This window comes from Amblyraja radiata, chromosome 31, assembly GCF_010909765.2.
Source record: "Amblyraja radiata isolate CabotCenter1 chromosome 31, sAmbRad1.1.pri, whole genome shotgun sequence".
Lineage (NCBI taxonomy): Eukaryota > Metazoa > Chordata > Chondrichthyes > Rajiformes > Rajidae > Amblyraja > Amblyraja radiata.
The window spans coordinates 27,890,698-27,915,487 of NC_045986.1; the positions used below are offsets into that span (position 1 = coordinate 27,890,698).

Genomic DNA, 24,790 nt, shown 5'->3' on the forward strand with positions numbered 1-24,790 from the left:
GCAGAGAAGGTTCACCAGACTGATTCCTGGGATGTCAGGACTGTCTTATGAAGAAAGACTGGATAGACTTGGTTTATACTCTCTAGAATTTAGGAGATTGAGAGGGGATCTTATAGAAACTTACAAAATTCTTAAGGGGTTGGACAGGCTAGATGCAGGAAGATTGCTCCCGATGTTGGGGAAGTCCAGGACAAGGGGTCACAGCTTAAGGATAAAGGGGAAATCCTTTAAAACCGAGATGAGAAGAACTTTTTTCACACAGAGAGTGGTGAATCTCTGGAACTCTCTGCCACAGAGGGTAGTCGAGGCCAGTTCATTGGCTATATTTAAGAGGGAGTTAGATGTGGCCCTTGTGGCTAAGGGGATCAGAGGGTATGGAGAGAAGGCAGGTACGGGATACTGAGTTGGATGATCAGCCATGATCATATTGAATGGCGGTGCAGGCTCGAAGGGCCGAATGGCCTACTCCTGCACCTAATTTCTATGTTTCTATGTAACTAGGGGGTCACAATTTAAGAATAAAGGGTAGGTCATTTAGGACGGAGATGAGGAAAAACATTTTCACCCAGAGAGTTGTGAATCTGGGGAATTCTCTGCCGCAGAAGGCCGTGGAGGTAAATTCACTGGATGTTTTTAAGAGAGAGTTAGATTTAGCTCTAGGGGCTAAAGGAATCAAGGGATATAGGGAAAAAAGCAGGATTGTTAGATGATCTGTCATCATATTGAATGCAGGTGCTGGCTCAAAGGGCCGAATGGCCTACTCCTGCACCTTTGTTTCTATTTTTCCCCTCCAGGTTTTGTGGTCGTGTCTCTGATTTGGGCTTTGAACTCACCTTTAGACTCAGAAGCTTTGACTGAGACACAGTTGACACAGTTTAGGTAACCAACTAGTGTAGGCTAGCCACTTCCTGTACTCTGTTGTGTACTCCTTGGGTGGTGGTGTGCTGCAGTGGGATGCGCATGGCATTCAAGCAGCAGGTCGACTTGTAAGGTCTCAAATTATAAATTGTGCTGTACCACCAGGGGGGGCTCACACACTCCCATTGGGTTCTTGCATGCAGCAAATGCTTTCAGAGTAGCTGTAAACAATGAGACACTTCTGAAGTAGTTTAAGTTCGTTTGAGGGAAGGTGGCAAAGAGCAGAGTATTAAATTAATTACAGCATCTGCTTCCATAAAAATGTGGTTCACTTTCTCAATTTTCCACTGAAGGCATGCTACGGAGTTCAAGAATGGGCAATAAATGTAACCCATGGCAGCACGCTGAGGAAAGAAGCATGCGTATAATGCGTAATATGTCCCTACACTTAAACAAGTCCAGTTGGCAAACTTGTCCATTTAGAATTGGCGAGTTATATATTCTAACAATGACTCTTGTACTTCGTACCTTGAGCAGAAATGTCACAGTACTTCACATAAAGTGATATTGGGCGCAAATACAAATATTCCCATTTCAAATAGTGATTTTTTTTTTTCCCCTTCTCAGCAACTGGTAAATGAAGACAACTTGAAGAAACAAGAGGAATCTGTCCATAAACAAGAATCTATGCGGAGAGGTAAAGCTCTTATGTCATGCCGTAACTGATGGAGAGTCTCTGGCCCAGTAGAAACGGTGACAAGCTTGGGGGAGTTGGAGAGTAAATGTAATGAGATTGGTGCTTCCTTCCTCCCACCCACCCCCCATTCCTCCGCCCCAACGCCACAATCAGTCTGAAGAAGGGCTCGACCCAAAACGTCACCCATTCATGTTCTCCAGAGTTGCTGCCAGACCTGCTGAGTTACTCCAGCAGTTATTGTTTGTTTTGTTGGTGCGATGCTGGTCTTGGTAAGCAGGAGTACATTGGTACTGGCAGCACCTCCCTGGCCTCCTTCCAATAATCTAGTGAGGCTCTGGGCATGTACAATTTCTTTCATCCTTTTTATATTAAGACTAAATATGTGGCCCTCTTTATTTAAAAAAACTGGTGTTCCTAAAGTTCTGTGGAATAAAAGTTCTGATTGAGAGTAATCCACACCAGTCTGGCAGCTAAGTTTCTGCTCTAAAAGCAAACATGCTAAATTAGTAAAACTGGAGATCTACACAAAAAAATGTTGAAGCAGCCTTCGGGGCTTCTCCCCGCCCCCACCCCCCATCAGTCTGAAGAAGGGTTTCGACCCGAAACGTTGACTATTTCCTTCGCTCCATAGATGCTGCTGCACCCGCTGAGTTTCTCCAGCATTTTTTTGTGTACCTTCCCAAACTCAAACTGTTTCCCACCCCATCATTTATAAACAACGATTAAATAATGACTGACTTGGTACTTTTTACAGCTACATTTATTTCTTCACCACTCAAAGCATTTTTTGTTTTAATTTTGCCTTCACAGTGCAGCTCTTCTGGCTTGGCATATTGCAGGTTGTACCAAATTTCTAAAGGGGCCACTGCCTGAAATGTTCATCATAGATTCACTGCATTACTGTATTTTTTACAAATTGTCCTTGGGCTATGATTGAAAGTGGTGAATCTAATGAATGAAACATTTCATGGATTAGATAGGGATGTGCTAAATACATTTGGAATTGGCTCTCGACAAACATTTCTCAGAACTGTGTCAATCGCTGTTTATTGTTACTATGTGATTGATCTATTTATTTATCACTTTCCCGTTGGATATTTATAGCGTATCCAAGTCCACAAGTTCTCACTGAAATTGTGGATGTTGTTTTATTTTCCAATACAAAGTAATAATAAGGCCTGAATCCAAGTGCTTTCTTTACAGAAACAGATGAATGTTCATTGTCCAAGCCAAGCGGTGTTCTGATTTGACTTTTCTTTTCCGTGCAGCTACAATTGAGCATGAGATGGATCTTCGGCACAAGAACGAGATGCTGCGGATTGAAGCTGAAGCCAAGGCCCGTGCTAAGGTGGAGCGAGAAAATGCTGACCTCATCAGAGAACAGATCCGACTGAAAGCTGCTGAGCACCGTCAAACTGTTCTTGATTCCATCAAGTGAGTTTTAGGTAGATGGTGAAATTGATTTTGATAATGAAATAGAATTGATTTTTTTTTTTTCCTCCTTTTCCCTTCCCGCCCAAGTCATCCCATCACTGCTCCATGTCCTTTTCTCTGTTCTCTTTGGAACGTGCAGCCTATCCAGATGCAGTACCATTTTGCAGATTAATAGAAATCTCTTCAGATGGGTGATAATGATAGTAATTAAAACACTTGCCATTGAATGCCTAATGTAGGTCAGTGTGACTCACTGTATTCTGAAAATGTTAACACTTCATGGCCGCCTAATGTTTCAGCATTAAATTCAGGTGGTGAACCTGTGATTGTAGCACTGCCACAAGCTTTCTCCTTCCGTGAAATGGGAATACTGCTGCCAACACCCTCATTTATTGCCAACCCAGAGAAGGTGGTATTGAGCTCTTGCCTTGAACCATCTTGTTCTTTCGTTTGTGATTATCCCTCACTACTGTTTACCAGAATGTACGCTGGATTAGGGTGGTAATAGCTATAATAAGAGGCCTGAGGTTGGACATCGGAAGCTGAGGAGAGACCAGATAGAAGTATCTAAAATTGCGAGACATAGACATTGGTAGCAGAACCTTTTTCCCCTCTACGAAAATGTCAAAGACTAGAGGGCATCGCTTTAAGGTGAGAGGGACAAAGTTTAAAGGAGATGTGCTGGACAAGTTTGTTTACACACAGAGGTGAGTGCCTGGAACGTGCTGCCAGGGGTGGTGGTGGAGGCAGATATGATTGTGGCATTGAAGAAGCTTTTAGATAGGCACATGGACATGCTGGAAATGGAGGAATATAGATCAGGTGCAGGCAGATGCGATTTGTTATCTTGGCATCGTGTTTGGCACCGACATTCCTGTGCTGTCCCGTTCTGTGCTCTTACATAACAACTTCCAGTACGTTCCCCCTCAATCATAAAGGGGGTCCCTTGGAAATCATACTGCAATAGACAATAGGTGCCATTCGGCCCTTCGAGCCAGCACCGCCATTCAATGTGATCATGGAGATTGATTTCAAATATAGTGAGTTGGAAACTTGGATTATATGATGATTCCTAGTGCTTGCTGTCCCAAGTTTATCCTTGTCAGTGGTAAAGGTGATCTATTTGGAACATTTTGTTCAAAAAGCCCTGCCAGTGCATTTTGAAGGTGGTGGATCGAACCAAATGCCGTATAACAGAAGCTGCAACACAAGCCGTTTTTGCGCTGATATTAGTTTTGCACTAGTTTCATCCTTGCGGCAGTTCGATTATTTGTTGAGCAGGACATTTTCTGCCACTCATCCACATGAGGCTGGTGTGAAAAGGGTTGGCATCAATGCACTTTGAGGGGAGGCTGGATAGAAGTGTATCACATTGAGAGGCATAGGTGGGATGGACAGCCAGAACCTATTTATTTCCCAGATAAATGTCAAAGACTAGAGGGCACAATTCTAAGGTGAGATGAGCAAAGTTTTAACGAGATACGCAGGGCAACTGATTTTTACACAGAGATTGGTGGGTTCCTGGAATGAGCTGCCAGAGGTGGTGGTGGTGGTGGAGGCAGGTACGACAGTGAAGTTTAAGAGGCTTTTAGATGGGCATGTGAATATGCAGGGAATAGAGGGGTGTGGATCATGTACAGACAGAGGAGATCAGTCTAACGTGGCATCATGTTCAGCAAAGGCATTCCGGGTTGAAGTGTAGTTTCGTGTGCTGTTCTCTGATCGAGGTTTGCTCAAATATGATAGACCCAACGTGGCCAAACCGATCTGGATGGAGCCTGAACAATTTGTGCACACACAGTGCAAAAAGATGCATGCACTAATAATAAGCAAATTATTCTGACTTGGATAAAGCACTGAGCCAAAATAGACCAAAACCAAATGGCAGAATATAGACAAACACACATAGTAGTGTCCTGTTGGGCTCTGGTTGTGTGCCAGGCTCTGTTTAAACAACATCTGCAGTTCCTTGTGTATACATGTTAATATGTTTACGTTGCTCCTTTAGCGTAATGCCTGAAGGCGCATCAGTGGAGTATTATCAAGCAATCTTTGATGCCCAGCCGCACTTGGTGTGTTATGAATTAAAGTTGGATTAAATAACTGATTTGAGAATGTTAGATGTTGTTTTGGACGTGAATTCGAAAGACCTGGCAAGTTGCCAATATTGGTCAATAATGACTTGGTTAAACGTTGGGATATTCAAGAGGCCAGCGGCAGATAGATGCCAAGGTCTCGGAAGGTTATGGGTCTGGAAATAAATCTAGAGCCAGGCAAGGCCATAGATGGATTTGAAAATCCAGGAGAGAATTTTTAATTGTGGTATTTTGGTGCATTGTATATCAGTGAGCGTGAAGGAGTGGAGTCATACTGGACAAGTTATGACTGACAGCAGGATTTTGTTTGATTTAATTATAGTCATGGAAGGCCCCCAGGTATCTATTGGAACGGGAAAGTCTCAAGGTGGCAATAGCATGAATGAAGATTTCTCTAGCAGATGAGCTATGCTGGGAAGGTCTATGTACAGTGGAAATAGATTTCTAGGTGTGTAGATACGAGATCCTGTTAGTTGGTAGACAAAAGTGCTGGAGAAACTCAGCGGGTGCGGCAGCATCTATGGAGCGAAGGAAATAGGCGTGGTGGAAGATTGCAACCTTCACGCGGTTCGCCCTGTTTCGACGAATGCAATCAACCTGGCGTGCACAATCAAGTAACATCAAATAGAACAGGTTGTCCTACAACTTTAGGCTGTGCACGCCATACGCAAGAAGAAGAAGGAAATAGGCAATGTTTCGGGTCGAATGCTGGAAAAATCGAAGGTAGACAAAAGTGCTGGAGAAACTCAGCGGGTGCAGCAGCATCTATGGAGCGAAGGAAATAGGCAACGTTTCGGGACGAAACCCAAAGGGTTTCGGCCCGAAACGTTGCCTATTTCCTATAGTGGAGATTGTTCAACTCTTTGCATGGAGCGAAGGAAATAGGCAACGTTGCCTATTTCCTTCGCTCCATAGATGCTGCTGCACCCGCTGAGTTTCTCCAGCACTTTTGTCTACATTCGATTTCCCAGCATCTGCAGTTCCTTCTTAAACAAGATCCTGTTAGTTGTTGTCTTGCTCTGTAAAGACAGTTGGATGGGTGTTGGGAAAGATTCGTTTTGACATTGGTAGAATCTGACTTACAAAAACATTCTTCTGTGTTCCTTTTTTTAATTTCTGTTCTAATGGAGAAGCTTATGATGTCTGATCCACCTTATCCCTTTGCTCCCTCAGGACAGCCGGGGCAGTGTTCGGAGAAGGATTCCGAGCCTTTGTTTCTGACTGGGACAAAGTAACAGCCACAGTAAGTGAGAAGAGGTGAAACGAGGCGTTGCAATATTACTAGAATGTTGCCTGGGTTTCAGCACCTAAGTTACCGAGAAAGGTTGAACAAGTTAGGTCTTTATTCTTTGGAGCGCAGAGGGTTAAGGGGGGGACTTGATTAGAGGTCTTTAAAATTATGAGAGGGATAGACAGAGTTGACATGGATAAGCTTTTTCCATTGAGAGTAGGGAAGATTCAAACAAGAGGACATGATTTGAGAATTAAGGGACAAATGTTTAGGGGTAACATGAGGGGGAACTTCTTTACTCAGAGAATGGTAGCTGTGTGGAATGAGCTTGTGTGGAAGTGGTGGAGGCAGGTTCGATTTTATCATTTAAAAATAAATTGGATAGGTATATGGACAGGAAAGGAATGGAGGGTTATGGTCTGAGTGCAGGCAGATGGGACTAGGTGAGAGTCAGTGTTCGGCACAGACTAGAAGGGCCGAGATGGCCTGTTTCCATGCTGTAATTGTTATATGGTTATTTTATTCTCCTAGTTTTGATCAACCCACGCTACAAGGTGAAAACCACCCATTTGGGCAGGGGCTTTCTACCTGATGAATACACAGTCGGTACCCCCAAATTGCCGATTAAATTTCATTGAGAGTGGAACTGCTGACTGTTACTGTCTGGTTTCCGCCCACATCCTGAAGATGTGCAGGTTTGTAGGTTAATTGGCTTCTGTAAATTGCCTCACTTTTGTAGGGAATGGATGAGAAAGTGAAATAACAGAATGACAGTGAATGGGTGATCGATGGTCGGCATGGACCTGGTGGGCTGAAGGGCCAGTTTCCATGCTGCATCTCTAAACTAAACTTCAACAAGAAGTTTTCATCAAGGTACAAGTTAAACATAAAGCTTCAGTGGCTGTGCAGGGAAACATTGCAAGGCTGAACCTGGCACGATAAAAATGTGATGTTGGAAGCTTGGAGAAACTAATTTACTTGACGAATATCTGCTGTACTGTAAAAGATGAATTGGGGAGAAGTTTATGCAAGTATGCAGTTTACCAAGTGCCTGAATCTGGAGCTCTATAACTAATGCATATCATTTGTCTAGAATAATGGATTGAATGCAAGGTTAAAACTGGCCATGCTCATGGGTTATTAAAGGAAACGCTTGTCCATCAGCGTGAATTCCTGGACGAGCTAATACGGCCAAACCCACTGATCTGCTAATCTTTCAATGAAGCTCTTGTGTAGTTACAGACCAGTTTTTCAAACAATTGGGTAATGTCAGTAGCACTGGAGATGCTGTAAAGCTTTGCTGAATAGTGCTGTGAAGGACAAGATCAAAGCTGACAGCAGCAACAATTCAACCTTAAGTATTCACTAAAATAAAACTCTCTTGATTCACTATCACGGTGATATGCTAGTGGTTTGTTTGGTGGTATTTGTGACACCATTTTGTCTTTCTCTGCGCAACTTTTGTAAACCTTCGTTTCAATGAGTGTATCTTTGTGGAACCGCAGAGCACGTCCCACGGTTTCAATATCCGTCATCCTAGCACAAACATTAGTGGCGACCTGCGCCTGATTCTGCTCTGCTAACAAATACGCTGTCTGCATGATGCTAGATTAATAAGAATAGAAAAAGTTGAATATGAGAAAGCTAGGCAAAAGTATGGAAGTAATACGTTTCTACCTAGAAGTTGCAAGGTTATTTATGTTCATAAGTTAGAGGAGCAAGATTAGGCCATTCAGCCCATCAAGTCTATTGCTATTCAATCATGGCGGATCCATCTTGGCCTCCATAGTCTTCTGTGGCAATGAATTCCACAGATTCACCATCCTCTGACTAAAGAAATTAAATCTCATCTCCTTTCTAAAGGTACGTCCTTTTATTCTGAGGCTATGGCCTCTGATCCCAGATTTTCCCACTAGTGGAAAATAATGGAGTCAGGGGATATGGGGAGAAGGCAGGAACGGGGTACTGATTGGAGAAGATCAGCTATGATCACATTGAATGGCAGTGCTGGCTCGAAGGGCCAAATGGCCTGCTCCTGCACCTATCTCCACATCCACTCTTATCTATTCGGTAAGTTTCAATGAGGATCCCCCCCCCCCCTTTATCCTTCTAAACTCCAGTGAGATTTTAATTGTAGTGTTGGTCCACATTGTATGATCCACAAATCATATCCAATCCCGGTGGTGGGTCCATTTGGCCCCAGAGCGATTACTATCCCTTGCTCTTACAGCCACATGGTGTCCATCACAGTGGCTGCCCTGGCTGTAACTTGCCTGTGGGCTCTTGACACAAAGACAGGGTTCTTGACACAAAGGGCAACTAGTAGGAGGTCTTAAACTGGAACAGGAACTGTTGTTGCCACAGTTCAGGGATGCACTATTGTGAATGGATGCTTGCATTTTACTGCCGTCTAGACATTTCAAAGGGGTCTACATCTTGCAAAATATTTGTACACTGTGTCCTTTGCTCAGATTGACCTGTTCCTTATAATTAGTTTGTCATTTTAGTAATTCAGCTATGTTTCACCTGTGCCGCACTGCCAAGTTGGATAGTGTTACTTTAATATTAGGATATGAACTGACGGCTCTTTCTTCCAATTGTCTAAAAGGATTGGAGGGGTGGTATTAATTTGGAAATGCATTATTTAAATGGGTACCGTGCAGATGCCTAAATGTGATGCTGAAGACTTAGATCTATCTGGCTGAGTACTTAATGTAATTACAAGAATGGTTCATTGTGATGGAGTTAATAACAATTTGTTCAACCAGCCATTGCTTTAACCCAGGGGTGGGGAACCTTTTTCATGTTGGAAGGCCGCATTAAGTTAGCTGTAATCTAATAAGGCCGCATCCAAGAAACTTCAATTAGATATAGGATTATTTCGTTGAATCTTCTTTTACTCTTTGGTATTTTAAATGCGTTCATTTTAAGATTATAATAAAAGAAGTATAAAAACATATTAATAAAAATAAAAGGATTTGTTCTACAAAATTTGGATTCATTCAAAAGGCCGCAATTAATGGCCTAGAAGGCCGCATTCGGCCTTAAGAAATTGCAAGTCAATGCAATTGCATGACCATGCAAGTCAAATTCAAATTCCTGCATGTTGTATGCATTCTCACTTAAAAGTAAGACCAAATGCAATCGTGTTAGTCCATTCATTGCTTCCTCCAATGTGATTCTTTCTATAGGTCATTAATATATAGCTCAAGCTCAGTGCTTCATTTTTAACATACAACAGCTTTATTCTTCCAAAATGTACAAAAGGGATTTAGCTTATTGCATTTTTCTTTCAATAAAGAGAATAGTGGTCTAGTTTTCTGCTGACTCTGAATTTTTCAATGTTCTGAATGTTTGTTAACGCTTCCTCAATGATCAAACGTTATAAATGTCGGAGAATTCTGATAGAAACCTGGGATAGGAGTAGATTAATGTTAGTGGAGTGGGAAGTGATGGGCATAATCAAACCCAAACTACTGTAGCTACAGGGACAGTCAGCATTCGGCAGATTTTGGTTGATTGTAGTTCTTATCACCCCATTATGGGAAGGATGTGGAGGCTCTGGAGAGGGTGCAGAAGAGGTTTAGTAGGACGCTGCCTGCATTAGAGGGTAATATGCAGTGTCGGAGGCTCAGGAGAGATTGGTTAGACAATTTTTCCTTTTTCCCCCAATGTCAAGGCCGTGTTCTATATTTTATTGTGGCTGTGCCTGGAATGTGCAGAAATGGAATAATAATTGAATCATTGCTATTTCTAGTGATGCTTTTACTGCCTGATGCAATCCTGTAATTTATTTCCACCCCCCGACCAACTCTGTTTTCAGGTGGCTGGGCTGACTTTGCTGGCAGTTGGTGTTTACTCAGCCAAGAATGCTACAGGAGTGGCTGGCCGATACATCGAGGCTCGTCTGGGAAAACCATCCCTGGTTCGGGACACTTCCCGCATCACGTTAGTGGAAGCTATGAAACATCCAATCAAGGTAGGACAGCCTAAGTTGCATAAGTTTAAGAAATTATGATCTTTCCTGAGTGGAAAGATGAAGCCTGCGCGATTGTACAGCAAGAAGTACTTGCTCCGTATCTGAACCCAGAGAGCTGGCTGTGTGGTGAAGCCTCACTTCATCAGTCTTTCCTGTATGGTGACTGTTTTTTGCCTAGCTCCTGTGTTGTATTTTCCCCCTTCAATAATAAGGCAATTCATTGATCTATAAGACCACCAAATGACCTTTATTTGTATATCGCATTTTTGCAGTACTTTTGAGTCATTTCATTGCTCTTTGCAGCTGATGTTTCTTTTTCAGAATGTAGACACTGTTTCTGTGTAAGAAATGTGACGGGTAACGTGTGCCAAGATTCACTCGTGGAGTGGTGTTGTAGGAATCAGAACTGCACAAAATTAATATATTTGATTCAGGGAAAATCTATGGCCTAGACACCATATATAATTCCCTGAAAACAGGTCCCGATTTGAAATTTGTTCAAGATTTCAGCATCTGCAATCTCAAGAGTGGTTTATTATTATATGTCCCAAACAGAATAATGAAATTCTTACTTGTAGCAGCACAACAGAATAGGTAATTCCCCCTGTGGTATTCAAAAGGAAACTAATCTATACTGAAAGAGTTGGGGTGGTGGGGAGACATTAGGGGACTTTGAGGGAAAAGTCGGGGAAGTGGGATTGTCTCAGCTTGCTATCTGTAATTTCTCCAACTCTTTTGATTTTCTAGCTTAATATGTGTGGATATTCGGCAAAGGTTGAAAATTTTTGGTTACAGTGTTTTTACTTCAGCATTCATTGTGGGTGTGTAAAGGGCCTGTCCCACTTACGTGACTTGTCGGCACACATCATAGTCGTAGCAGGTTGCCGAAAATTTTCAACACGTTGAAAATCCAGCAGCGACCAGAAAAAGGCACGACTCTTTGGGCGACTACTCACGACCATGCAGGCGTTACCCCGTGACATGTCAAAGAGTCGAGTCTTTTTCTCGTCATCGCTGGATTTTCAACATGTTGAAGATTTTCGGAGACCTGCTGCGTCTTTGACGGGTGCCGGCAAGTCACCGAAAAAATCGTGTAAGTGGGACAGGCCCTTAAAAGGGTGTACAGCATTCAATTGTGAAGATTGAACTGAATATATTTTCCCCAGGTTGGTAAGCGTTTGATGAGCAAGCCCCAGGATGCGCTGGAGGGAGTGGTGCTGAGTGTGAGTTGCTGCATTTCTGCCATTTAGTTTTCTGGCCGTATACGTCTTGGTGTCTGTGGAAATTCTTTGCTTCTAGCTTTTTCAATTAATTGTCATTTCTCTTCGTAGCCAAAACTGGAAGAACGTGTTCGAGATATTGCTATAGCAACCAGAAACACCAGGAGTAACAAGGGACTATATCGAAATATCCTCATGTATGGACCTCCTGGCACAGGGAAGACCCTTTTTGCCAAGGTAATGTCACATTGAAGCATTCACATCAGGTTTATGTATGTTACTTTCTGGGGCGGTCAAAAGTCAAAGAGCGTTTTATGGTCAAATGTCCCAGATAGAACAATGAAATTCTTACTTGCTGCAGCACAACAGAATATGTAAACATAGTACACTGTAAACAATATGAGAAAAAACAAGTTCAGTGTATGTGTGTGTGTGTGTGTGTGTATATACACATACTCACAAGTGCAGACACACATATTCAAAGAACAAATAATACTAGTCCAATAATAATAGTAGTCTATTGTAGGTGGTGGCCTAGCACCAAAAGAACTGGGAACCTGTGCCAGTGACAGGACCGGCTGGCATACAACCGCTAGGAAGGCGGTCAACAGTTTCAAAAACAGTCGCCGGATCCGATTCCCGTATCAGAGACAGGAGGAAGGCTGCAGCCCTAAATCCCCCCCCCCCCCATCCCCACAGGATCCTTCACCTGCCCCCACATGTGTAACTCACACATTGGACTCGCGAGCCACACTCGATCCCACGAGACATGAGACTGCACAACCTTGCTATCGTCGTCCACGATGGGCCACCACCACGGTTGACGGAAGAAATAATTATAGATGTTCTACAAATAGGGTGCATAACTGATCAATTGTTTCGCTCTCCGTCCGTTCCCCTATAAAATCTTCATGTACTGGTTACCGACCATGAAGCAAATTGTCTTAACTATATTCCTCTTTTCAGTGTCACCTCCACCCTCCCCATTGTACCCTTGAACTGCTAATTGCCCTGTAAGACCAGTGAGTCATGTCCTGATCACGAGCCCTGAGATTCCAATTAAATCTACTTTTAATTTAGGTTGTGAAAGTAAATATAGCAGTGCCTGGGGGAAGGTTTGCATCCCAATTACAGTTAATTTAAAATTTTGTTTTACTGTGTTTTTTTTCCCTAATTCATCTGTTGGTAATTATTTTTATTCTTGGGTTTGGATGTTACTGGCAAGCCTAACATTTATTCCCATCCCTCCATAACCCCATATGAATAATAAGATATACTTGTATCTGAATAGCATCTTTTAATGTATTGGAATGTGCTATGTCATCTCCAAAGTAAATGTGAGATTTTATAATAATAATGAATAATGGATGGGATTTATATAGCGCCTTTCTAATACTCAAGGCGCTTTACATCGCATTATTCATTCACTCCTCAGTCACACTCGGTGGTGGTAAGCTACTTCTGTAGCCACAGCTGCCCTGGGGCAGACTGACGGTAGCGTGGCTGCCAATCTGCGCCTACGGCCCCTCCGACCACCACCAATCACTCACACACATTCACACACAGGCAAAGGTGGGTGAAGTGTCTTGCCCAAGGACACAACGACAGTATGCACTCCAAGCGGGATTCGAACCGGCTACCTTCCGGTTGCCAGCCGAACACTTAGCCCATTGTGCCATCTGTCGTCCTGACAGTTTTATGACAATATAGTCCAAATTTTATGATGTCTCTTAAAGCTGTCACCTTATGAAAGGGTTTGGGAGACAATTGAAAGCAGGCACTGGTCCATTTAAGTTCAGGGATAATCAAAGAGGACATATTTGAAATAACGGTTATATTTGGGCAGTAGAAGTGTTTCTAACTGCATCTGCTCAGTTTAGTTTGTTGTCACATGTACTGAGGTACAGTGAAAAACTTTTTGTTGCGTGCTAACCAGTCAGCAGAAAGACAATACATGATTACAATCAATCCATTTACAGTGTATATATACATGATAAGGGAATAACGTTTACTGCAAGGTAAAGCCAACAATGTCCGGTCAAGGATAGTCCAAGGGACATCAAAGAGGTAGATAGTAGTTCAGCACTGTTCTCCGGTTGTGGTAGGATGATTCAGTTGCCTGATAACAGCTGGGAAGAAATTGTCCTTTAATCTGGTGGTGTTTGTTTTCACACTTCTATGCCTTTTAACTGATGGGAGAGGGGAGAAGAGGGAGTATCTTGTACCTGATACAGCTAGGTTGTATGTATAGCGTAGGGGATGAGTATTTGCGCTTGTCAGTGGCCTGTCATTCGATGAACAGCTTTGTTCTTGGTGACACCGCTTCTCAATGCGGGATAATTCATTCTCTTGTTGGAAATGGCCATTGCTTGGCATTTTTATGTGGCACTGGTGTTACTTGCTACTTATCAATAGATGTTGTCTGAAACTTGTGGGTATCAACATGTTCAATCCTTTTCTTGCCTGATGAGTTGTCAATAACAATGACCACTGCAATCATTAGCAAATATCTCCAGTTTAGACATGATGGAAGTGAAGTCATCAAATCACATGAAAGTAAAGCAGACTTGCATTTACGTGTTGCCTTAGGGTACCCCTTAGGATTTTTTCAACCAAGTAATTACCGATAATTGTCATTTAGGTGAACGTAGAAGTCCGTTGATGCACTGCAGTTTCAACAAACAGCAAATGATCAATCAATGTTCTTTTGATGGTAGACACAAAATGCTGGAGTAACTCAGCGGGACAATGTCAAGAGAGAGGGACTGGAGAGAAGGAATGGGTGACGTTTCGGGTCGAGACCATTCTTCAGACGGTGTTGTTTGATGGGTGTTGGTCAAAGGAGTAGTTTTGACAAGCCAGCATGGTTTACTTTGAATTTTGCCTGAATATCTTTGATGTGAAGCTGTGAGATGGTTGGTAATATCATTCTGATTAGTACAGGTGTCAGAGGTTATGGGGAGAAAACAGGAGAATGGGGTTGGGAGGGAGAGATAGATCAGCCATGATTTAATGGCGGAGTAGACTTAGCGGGCTGAATGGCCGAATTCTGCTCCTATCTCTTATGATCTTATGAGACACGAGTTATTCTGATGTGATCTACTTCATCATTTTAACTACCATTCCCATGGCCACACACAAACTGGTGGAACTGCACCTCATTCTGCTTTTCTATCTCCAAGCTTAACGATTCACAACTCTTTATTCTTTTGGGCTCTCACCTGCCTCTACATCTTTGGCATTTGTCCAACAATTTGCCTGTACCAAATAACCCCCTCGCCTGTGTTCACCGATTGCCAGCCATGCTCTCTCCAGCCCCTCTCTCTTGACATTCTTTCCCACCCGCCTACAATCAGTGTGAAGAAGGGTTCTGACCCGAAAGAGACCCAAGGTGAATTGGTGGAAATGGCAAAGGAATATGAGGAGAGTGGTTTACTGAAATTAGAACATTTAGTGTTGGTACCATACTAAATTGAATGTGAGGGTTTTTATTTCACTGCTTATGTGGTGTGAAGAGAGAGGAGGGCGAGGTCTGCTAGCCCCCCCCCCCCCCCACGGATTTTTTTAATTCTAAATGACTGGATACGTATAAATGAATTTGCAGAAAGGCTGAGAATGGCATGTGCTGGAGATGAGCTAAAGAGCAATATAAAGTAATTAATTTGCAGCCACGAAGCGTGTTTTCTATTCAGTTCCCTGCAGTGCTTACAAAAGCAATGAAATTGTCTTTTAATTTCAGCTACCGTAGATGGTCTATTTTGATTGCTGTAATGAGGCAGTGCTGCCATTTTGGCATGCTGTGGCACTCTGCATACTCGATACTTTGAGCTGGTAACCTACAAGAGAAGTTGACTTTAACGAGAAGCGAGCAATTCGTTCAATAGTGGCACAATGACTGATACATTGGCAGGTGTTATCAAATGGTGGAAAATATTTTAAAAAGTCACTTTCAGTGTTTGAGCTTCCCGTATTATGATTAGATATGATAGACGCGCGATGTTGGCAGATGTTTGCGATCTTCAGTTGGTGAAAGCCAGATATCTTTGGGTAAAGATTAGGTTATAAAACAGATCCTGTTTGGTGAAACAACCATACTTTTTTTTTTCTAAATGGCATCAGTGATAATGTTCAAATCATCTATTTGAAATGAATATCCCATTAATAGACAATATGTGCAGGAGTAGGCCATTCGGCCCTTCGAGCCAGCACCGCCATTCAATGTGATCATGGCTGATCATCCCCAATCAGTACCCCGTTCCTGCCTTCTCCCCATATCCCCTGACTCCGCTATTTTTAAGAGCCCTATCTAGCTCTCTCTTGAAAGCATCCAGAGAACCCGCCTCCACCGCCCTCTGAGGCAGAGATTTCCACAGACATTAATAAAGTGAACCCTGTCTCAAGACATCGGGGGCAGTGTTCGGAATACTGTCTGTGCAACTGCTTGGACAGGTGGTTTGTTTTATTAATTGAGGATGTTTCTTACCATGGGTGGGATAATGTTGTATATGGTCAGATTGGTTGCATGAGACTTGATTGCTGAGTGCGTGCAGTGGTGCTTTGGTGGTTACCGTGTGGTACATTCTTACCAGCTTTGCAACGTGCCGAGTCGTCATATTTCCTTCCCTGGGGCAGATATTTAGTAGCATCGCCCGCGAAGTGAACACCAGCAGGAAAATATCATTTACTCGTCTAACAACTACACTGCCTCGACTTGTGACAGTTTCACAGGATTCCACCGCTGCAAATAGCCCAGCTGCCTAATCGCTTCAGTTGTGGAGACTTTCATCCACACTTGTAACTGCATAAAAGAACATTAGCCCTAAATTACAGAGAGTCATGGGGCTATATTTAGAAAGCATCATTCTCTTTATGTAATGCTGCAGTGAATCAGTTTATACCAGTGCTGGAGAAGTTGTGCTGGCCTTTGAAGTAGAGCCAGAATCTTAATGTAATTGTATGCTACAGCATTAACTCTACTCTTGATGTAACTATTTCTATCCAATTATCTTTAAAAATCTTGCTTCACTGTGCACATTCTAACAGCCTCTTCCATTGTTCATTTTTTTATATCCACAGTTATAATGAAAATTTGTACATCTTTACCCACTGTAATCTCATGGGATTAGCAATGTCACAGCACCTCTGTTGGTGGGTAGCCAAAATCTATAGTGGGCCAGATGGTAAAGGTGGTGTTGATTATTGATGTGGATGTAGAGATTTATCATTCCAATATAAAATAGTAATATGTGAGAACTTCAAAATATGGAATTCGGTTCTATTTAGATGATAAGAAGGGTCTCGACCCGAAACATCACCCATTCCTTCTCTCCAGAGATGCTGCCTGTCCCGCTGAGTTACTCCAGCTTTTTGTATCTATAAGATGTAAATGCTGAGTTTAAAACACATTGAATACATTGTCTATGGAGTGTGGATTTTGAGAAAGGACCTTAAAGATAACGGCTATGTTGTGGCTCTGCCAGATACCTGCATTTGATCCTGACCTCTGGTGTTATTTGTGTGGAGATTGCACCTTCTCTCTGTGACCACATGGATTTCCACAGATGCTCTGGTTTCCTCCCACATCCCAAAGGCATGCTGCTTTGTTGGGTAATTGGCTCTCTATAAACTGCCCCTAGTATGTAGGGAGTGGACGAGTAAGTGGGATAACATAGAACTAGTTATGACGGACCAAGGATATGGCGGACCAAATGAATAACTACTTTGGTTCCGTCTTCACTAAGGAAGACATAAATAATCTGCCGGAAATAGCAGGGGACCGCGGGTCAAAGGAGTTGGAGGAATTGAGTGAAATCCAGGTTAGCCGGGAAGTGGTGTTGGGTAAATTGAATGGATTAAAGGCCGATAAATCCCCAGGGCCAGATAGGCTGCATCCCAGAGTACTTAAGGAAGTAGCTCCAGAAACAGTGGATGCATTAGTAATAATCTTTCAAAACTCTTTAGATTCTGGAGTAGTTCCTGAGGATTGGCGGGTAGCAAACGTAACCCCACTTTTTAAGAAGGGAGGGAGAGAGAAAACGGGGAATTACAGACCAGTTAGTCTAACATCGGTAGTGGGGAAACTGCTAGAGTCAGTTATTAAAGATGGGATAGCAGCACATTTGGAAAGTGGTGAAATCATTGGACAAAGTCAGCATGGATTTACAAAAGGTAAATCATGTCTGACGAATCTTATAGAATTTTTTGAGGATGTAACTAGTAGCGTGGATAGGGGAGAAGCAGTGGATGTGGTGTATCTGGACTTCCAGAAGGCTTTCGACAAGGTCCCACATAAGAGATTAGTTTACAAACTTAAAGCACACGGCATTGGGGGTTCAGTATTGATGTGGATAGAGAACTGGCTGGCAAACAGGAAGCAAAGAGTAGGAGTAAACGGGTCCTTTTCACAATGGCAGGCAGTGACTAGTGGGGTACCGCAAGGCTCAGTGCTGGGACCCCAGCTATTTACAATATATATTAATGATCTGGATGAGGGAATTGAAGGCAATATCTCCAAGTTTGCGGATGACACTAAGCTGGGGGCAGTGTTAGCTGTGAGGAGGATGCTAGGAGACTGCAAGGTGACTTGGATAGGCTGGGTGAGTGGGCAAATGTTTGGCAGATGCAGTATAATGTGGATAAATGTGAGGTTATCCATTTTGGTGGCAAAAACAGGAAAGCAGACTATTATCTAAATGGTGGCCGACTAGGAAAAGGGGAGATGCAGCGAGACCTGGGTGTCATGGTACACCAGTCATTGAAAGTGGGCATGCAGGTGCAGCAGGCAGTGAAGAAAGCGAATGGTATGTTAGCTTTCATAGCAAAAGGATTTGAGTACAGGAGCAGGGAGGTTCTACTGCAGTTGTACAGGGTCTTGGTGAGACCACACCTGGAGTATTGCGTACAGTTTTGGTCTCCAAATCTGAGGAAGGACATTATTGCCATAGAGGGAGTGCAGAGAAGGTTCACCAGACTGATTCCTGGGATGTCAGGACTGTCTTATGAAGAAAGACTGGATAGACTTGGTTTATACTCTCTAGAATTTAGGAGATTGAGAGGGGATCTTATAGAAACTTACAAAATTCTTAAGGGGTTGGACAGGCTAGATGCAGGAAGATTGCTCCCGATGTTTGGGAAGTCCAGGACAAGGGGTCACAGCTTAAGGATAAGGGGGAAATCCTTTAAAACCGAGATGAGAAGAACTTTTTTCTCACAGAGAGTGGTGAATCTCTGGAACTCCCTGCCACAGAGGGTAGTCGAGGCCAGTTCATTGGCTATATTTAAGAGGGAGTTAGATGTGGCCCTTGTGGCTAAGGGGATCAGAGGGTATGGTGAGAAGGCAGGTACGGGATACTGAGTTGGATGATCAGCCATGATCATATTGAATGGCGGTGCAGGCTCGAAGGGCCGAATGGCCTACTCCTGCACCTAATTTCTATGTTTCTAGTGTGAGATGGTCGGCATGGCTCGGTTGGGTCGAATGGCCTGTTTCCATGCTGCATCTTTCAATCAATGCAATCAATCAATTTATAGAAATAAATCATTTAAATGAATTTAAGGCTCTCAGAAAAATACTATGTTACAGCTGCAAGCTGACTCCTGAATAGTGTTTCCTGCTCAATGCCAAGGTTAAGGACGTCTTATTGGGGATGCACAAGTAGTTGAGGATGAAAGATGCAGCGTCGTGGCCCATGTCTGAGCCAGTGATACATGGGGCTACGGTGTTTTGGTGAAGAGGAATTAAAAAATTTGGGTTCAAATTTTAAAAGGGGGACCAATGACTTGGTAGGTAGACCCTGGATGACTCTCTGAGCCACATACAAATGGGTACAGTGTCACTGAATACAGAGTTAATTGCTCTGGTGGAATGGGGGTCAATTCATGGGATACTGACACCAATACTGCAGAAACAGAGAGCTGCTCCAGTGTGCGATGGCCTTGATTTGAATCTGGCTAAGACGTGTGCCTGAGTAAATTGGAAAAACCTGACAAACTAAGTAGTGGGTGGGTGAGGTTGGTTGTTTTAGTGAGGGGAAGTTTATGACAGCCAAGGTGATAGTGCAGGGTCACAAAGTGATAATGATAATTGGAGTTTATCAGCCACAGCGTTAGGGAATTGAAGTCAAAGTGGGGAAAATGGTAAAATAAATTTTAGAGCTATTTATCTCAATTCTTGCAGCAGGTGAATTGGAATTAATGGCTGTTGTTTTGTACCATGGCGACATGGTTGCTAAGTGATGTGTTAAATATTTTAATATTTCTGGGAGTTAAATATTTCAGGATACATTTAAAAGAGAGAGACAAGATTATTTTTAAAAAGCTCTGATCAATGCTACAGCAGTGATTTGGATTAGAGAATGAAGTATAGATTACAATTTGCTGGTAATAGAAGGCTGGGTGACAAGGTGAATTTGGAGAGGCTTCAGGAGCATGTGAAAGGCTATGTGAATGAATAAGGTCTTGGCAAATATAATATAGAAAAGTAACATGACCACAAAATAGCAGAGGAGTGGAGGTTTTTTTTAATGGTAAGAGGGGAAACGGTATGTATACCCCTAATTGAAAGAAGAATCTTGCTGCAGTTAGCTGAGAATACACCTGAAATATTGTGCATTGATTTGGTTTCCTAAGGATATACTTGATTTAAAAAAAAGGTAGCCGGGTTGATACTTGGTGGGGAAGCAGTAGGGGGGTTGACCTCCAAGGGGATGTTAAGCAGTCTGGACCCGCATTCTTGTGTTTGGAAGAATGTTAGATCTAGAATGCAGTAAAGAAATAACAGAGTGAGGTTGAGTTAAGTGTACGTGACAGCATCTCTAAGGGAAGTAGGTGTGAAGGAGGTGATTGCTTCAGCAGTGTTGATAGCAGTGGGGGAGAAGCAATTCTTAACATATTAAGCGATTTGAGGAATATGAGGTTAGTACAAGAAAGTGGTTTAGTTTGGAGATATAGAGCGGAAACAGTCCCTTCGGCCCACCGAGTCCACGCTAGCCAGCAATTTCCCCCTACACTGGCACTATCCGTACACACCAGGGACAATTTACAATCTTTACTGAAGCCAATTAGCCTACAAACCAACCGTGCTACCCTTGAAGCAGAAGATTAAATCTTAATTTGTGAGGTGGAGGAGCGGTTATGATGGACCCAATTTTTTCCAGTATTGGTTGGCTGATACACAATTATAAGTATGTCTGCACTTTAATGGTCACCTGCTATTGCAGCTACATCTGTGCATATCAAATGCCTTTGTTTTTATAATTAATAAATTATACATTTACGTGACATATTGTAACCATGGAACATGTCGTTAGGTCAGAGCTGCTGATAAAGTCAAGACTAATGTGGAATATGAATGGCAAGTTAGTAAGATCATTATAACTTATGACCTTACTAAGTTGCCATTCATATTCCAAGTATTAGTAGCAGAATTGGGCCATTCGACCCATCGAGTCTACTCCGCCATTCAATCATGGCTGATCTATCTGCCCCTCCTAACCCCATTCTCCTGCCTTCTGCCCATAACCCTTGACACCCAGACTAATCAACTAAAAATAAGAGCAGCAATCCATCCCCCAAGGTACATCTACTGAAGAGTCGGGGATGCGGAATGATAACACATTAGTTCTGTGGAGAGACAAATAATATGTAGGCCGACACTTCATGAGTAGAGTGTGTAATACTTGGCAACGTGATGACTGGTATTAAACGCCGTTATAAATCTATTGTTGCTGTTAAAGCAGCCAAAAGGTTCAGCAATAATAAGATTGTAGAAATGGCTTTTCCAGTTCAGTGATTTAAAGGATCACCAAAGACAATGGTCATTAAAAGATGCTTCAGAACAAATCAAAGGACTAGGTCGCCAGTGCTTTTTGATTAATTGACTTGAGTATTTTGCAATTGGTTTTCACTCGAGGCTGGTGCTCTAGTCCAGCACTTCCTGGGTGTTGCTCCAGTTGGTCGGGTCAGATGTTTAACTGAGATCCCACCTGCTCTCTCCCCCCCTCCCCCCGTGGATGTAAATGATCCCAAAGTACAATCTGAAGAAAAGCAATCTTAATTTTCCCAGTGTACACAAAATTGCTGGGGAAACTCAGCGGGTGCAGCAGCATCTATGGAGCGAAGGAAATAGGCGACGTTTCGGGCCGAAACCCTTCTCTTTTTTAAAAAGGGAGGAGGAGGAGGAGCCCGAGGGCGGGCGGATGGGAGGGTGGGAGGAGACAGCTAGAGGGTGAAGGAAGGGGAGGAGACAGCACAGGCTAGCCAAATTGGGGGAATTCAATGTTGATGCCATAAGGACGCAAGGACCCCAGACGGAATATGAGGTGCTGTTCCTCCAATCCAGCATTCATAGATGCTGCTGCACCCGCTGAGTTTCCCCAGCAATTTTGTGTACCATTAATTTTCCCAGTGTTCTTCCAATATTAGTTTAATTTAACAATGCAGTGTGGAAACAGTGCCTCCAGCCCAGCGGGTCCGTGCCGACCAACGACCACAATTGCACTAGTTCTGTGCCTCAATCTAGGGTCAATTTACACAAGCCCATGAACCTACAAACATGCACATCTCTGGAATGTGGGAGGAAACCGGAGCAGCTCGAGAAAACCCACGCGATTACGGAGAACGTACAAACTCCATGCAAACAGCACCCATGGCCATGATCAAACCCATGTCTCTGGGTAAGGCAGCAACTACCGCAAAGTCACTGTGCCATCCGATATTCTTCAATGCCACTTCTCTCAAAAAATCAGATTGCTGCATCTGGAAATGTTTCATTGTGACAGTGACTGCACCTTTAAGTATTTCATTAACTGAAATGTACTTGTGTGGTGTCCAGCATGTAAACAAAAATAATTCCTCTAATAATAGAACACAGAGCAGTTCTGGTCCTTTGGCCCACAATGTCCATGCCGGTCATTATGTGAAATTATTCTCTTCTGTCTGCATGTGATCCATATCCCTCCAATCCCTGCATAATAGCCTCTTAAATGTCACTATCATATCTGACTCCACCAACCCTGGCAGCTCGTTGTATGTGTGTGTAAAAAAAACTTCCCATGCGCCTTTAAATCAGGAAAGATAGTTGGAAATCATCTCCTTACCTTTTGTGGTGTTGCTTTTCTCAACAGAAACTAGCTGTACATTCCGGCATGGACTACGCTATCATGACTGGAGGTGACGTGGCCCCCATGGGACGTGAAGGTGTCACAGCCATGCACAAGGTCTTCGACTGGGCCTCCACCAGCCGGAGGGGGTGAGTTTCTGTCCGTTTTGTGGGTGGGAGAGGGCCACATTTCATTATTATATTCCAGTTTTGTTAACGTTGCAGTCTTAAGTAATTGTAGTTTATGTAAGGTTCAGTTTAATTTATTGTCACGTGTACCGAGGTACAGTGAAAAGCTTTTGCTGTGTGCTGGACAGTCAGCGGAATGACAATACATGATTACAATCAAACCATTTAGAGGGTATAGATACATGATAGGGGAATAACGTTTAGAGCAAGGTTAAGCCAATAAAGTCCGAGGGTCACCAATGAGGTAGATAGTATTTCAGGATCGTTCTCTAGCTGTGGTAGGATTATTCAGTTGCCTGATAACAGTCGGGAAGAAACTGTCCCTCAATCTGGAGGTGTGCGTTTTCACACTTCTGTCCTTTTACTCGATGGAAGAGGGGAGAAGAGGGAGTGGCCGGGGTGCGACTCATCATTGATAATGCTGCTGGCCTTGCCGAGGCAGCATGTGGTATAAATGGAGTCAATGGAAGGGAGGTTGGTTTGTGTGATGGTCTGGGCAGCATCCACAATTCGCTGCAATTTCATGCGGGCTTGCGTGGATCAGTTAGTCTTGTATGAATGATGTTTGAGGCAATAATGCTGACAAGAGTTTATCAGTGCGGTGAAGATTAACTCCACTGGGCCGCTGAGTTACTCAAGCATCTTGTGTCTGTTTCTGGAATAAACCAGCATCTGCAGATCCATCCTGCACGAAGATGAACTCCTGCTGTGTGAGCTGTCTACTTACATGGCCGTGATGTCTTTCCACTTGATTCGTGTTGCATTTGTGCTGGGGAGAAGAAAGAAGTCTCCAAAGATTTGTACTATTTGTCCCATTTATTCCACCTGCTACTTTCTTCCACATTGAGTGTCAAGTGAATTAAGTAGCAAAAATATAAGCAGCATTGTACCTATATAGTGACTTTCATTTTCTTTCTTTATTTTGTAAGCTTGGAGCAGTGGTCATGTTCTATTAAAGAACATGGGACGATTCAAATCCCTTATTTGTAGGCGTTAGTCAACTAAAACCTTCATTTTAATTTTAGCGAGGCCTACACTTGTTCCACGTGTGCCTGCGTATTTAAATATACTGATGTAACTTGCTTGTGCGCTGGGAATGTTTTATCGTTGGGCGAGTATTCTTGGCTTCTGAGACACTTAAGTCCAAAAGGAATGAATTGTGTTTGTCTTTTTTGATTTGAATATTTCAATGTGTGACGTCAATGGCAATAAATTGTCTCCCGCACGCAGGCTTTTGCTGTTTGTGGATGAGGCGGATGCATTCCTTCGAAAGAGAGCTACAGTAAGTATTTTACCCACATGCACCTGCATGTTTAACCCATGCCAGGAAGTGCTGCTCTTGCATTAGTCCTGATCCGTTTTGAGCATTTTCTTTTTTTAAGTTAAATTGTGGAGAAATGTCTTTCCATTGCAACTTTTTTTAAATGTTTAATTGCTTCCCCAGTTGTAATTCTGCCTGGGTTAGTTCAATGTGAGAATGAGCCTTTGCTAATAGGGGCACAGTTTAAAGTAGATGTACGGGCATGTTTTTTAAATTGCCCGGTGCCCGGATAGTGGAGGTAGATATGATGGTGGTGTTTTAGTGGCTTTTAGATAGGCACATGGATATGCAGTGAGATACATCATATGTAAGCAGATGAGATTAGTTTATCTTGGCATCATGTTCGGCACAAACATTGAGTGTTTCACCACTGTCCCTGCTGCTCAGCCTATTCTCTGACCAGGTCAGTAACTTGCCTTGAAATGGACATATCAGGATTTTTTACTAGATAGAAATGCATATTCTTGGGCACTTGTGACTATTTTACTCTCTCCTTCAAATATTCAACAAGATTCTTCATGTTTGACCCATCTTTTACAAACCTACGCTGGCTAATGAAACTGAGTTTTCAAAGTGACCAGTTATTTTATCCTTTTATGGACTAGTAATTTCTTGACACCAGAAGCTGGTCTACAATTCACCTTGACTTTCTAAACAGTGGAATGAT

General features: G+C 42.9%; 1 protein-coding gene across 1 annotated transcript in view; it reads left to right on the top strand.

The window, feature by feature from the left end:
• Nucleotides 1–24,790, top strand: part of atad3a (ATPase family AAA domain containing 3A) — a 52,069-nt gene that overhangs the window by 8,074 nt on the left and 19,205 nt on the right. Inside the window, exons 5-12 of the mRNA XM_033048312.1 lie at nucleotides 1,486–1,555; nucleotides 2,824–2,989; nucleotides 6,259–6,328; nucleotides 10,140–10,295; nucleotides 11,462–11,518; nucleotides 11,627–11,752; nucleotides 22,639–22,763; nucleotides 24,033–24,084. Of these exons, the coding sequence (XP_032904203.1) occupies nucleotides 1,486–1,555; nucleotides 2,824–2,989; nucleotides 6,259–6,328; nucleotides 10,140–10,295; nucleotides 11,462–11,518; nucleotides 11,627–11,752; nucleotides 22,639–22,763; nucleotides 24,033–24,084 (822 nt within the window). The remainder of the gene's footprint in view (nucleotides 1–1,485; nucleotides 1,556–2,823; nucleotides 2,990–6,258; nucleotides 6,329–10,139; nucleotides 10,296–11,461; nucleotides 11,519–11,626; nucleotides 11,753–22,638; nucleotides 22,764–24,032; nucleotides 24,085–24,790) is intronic.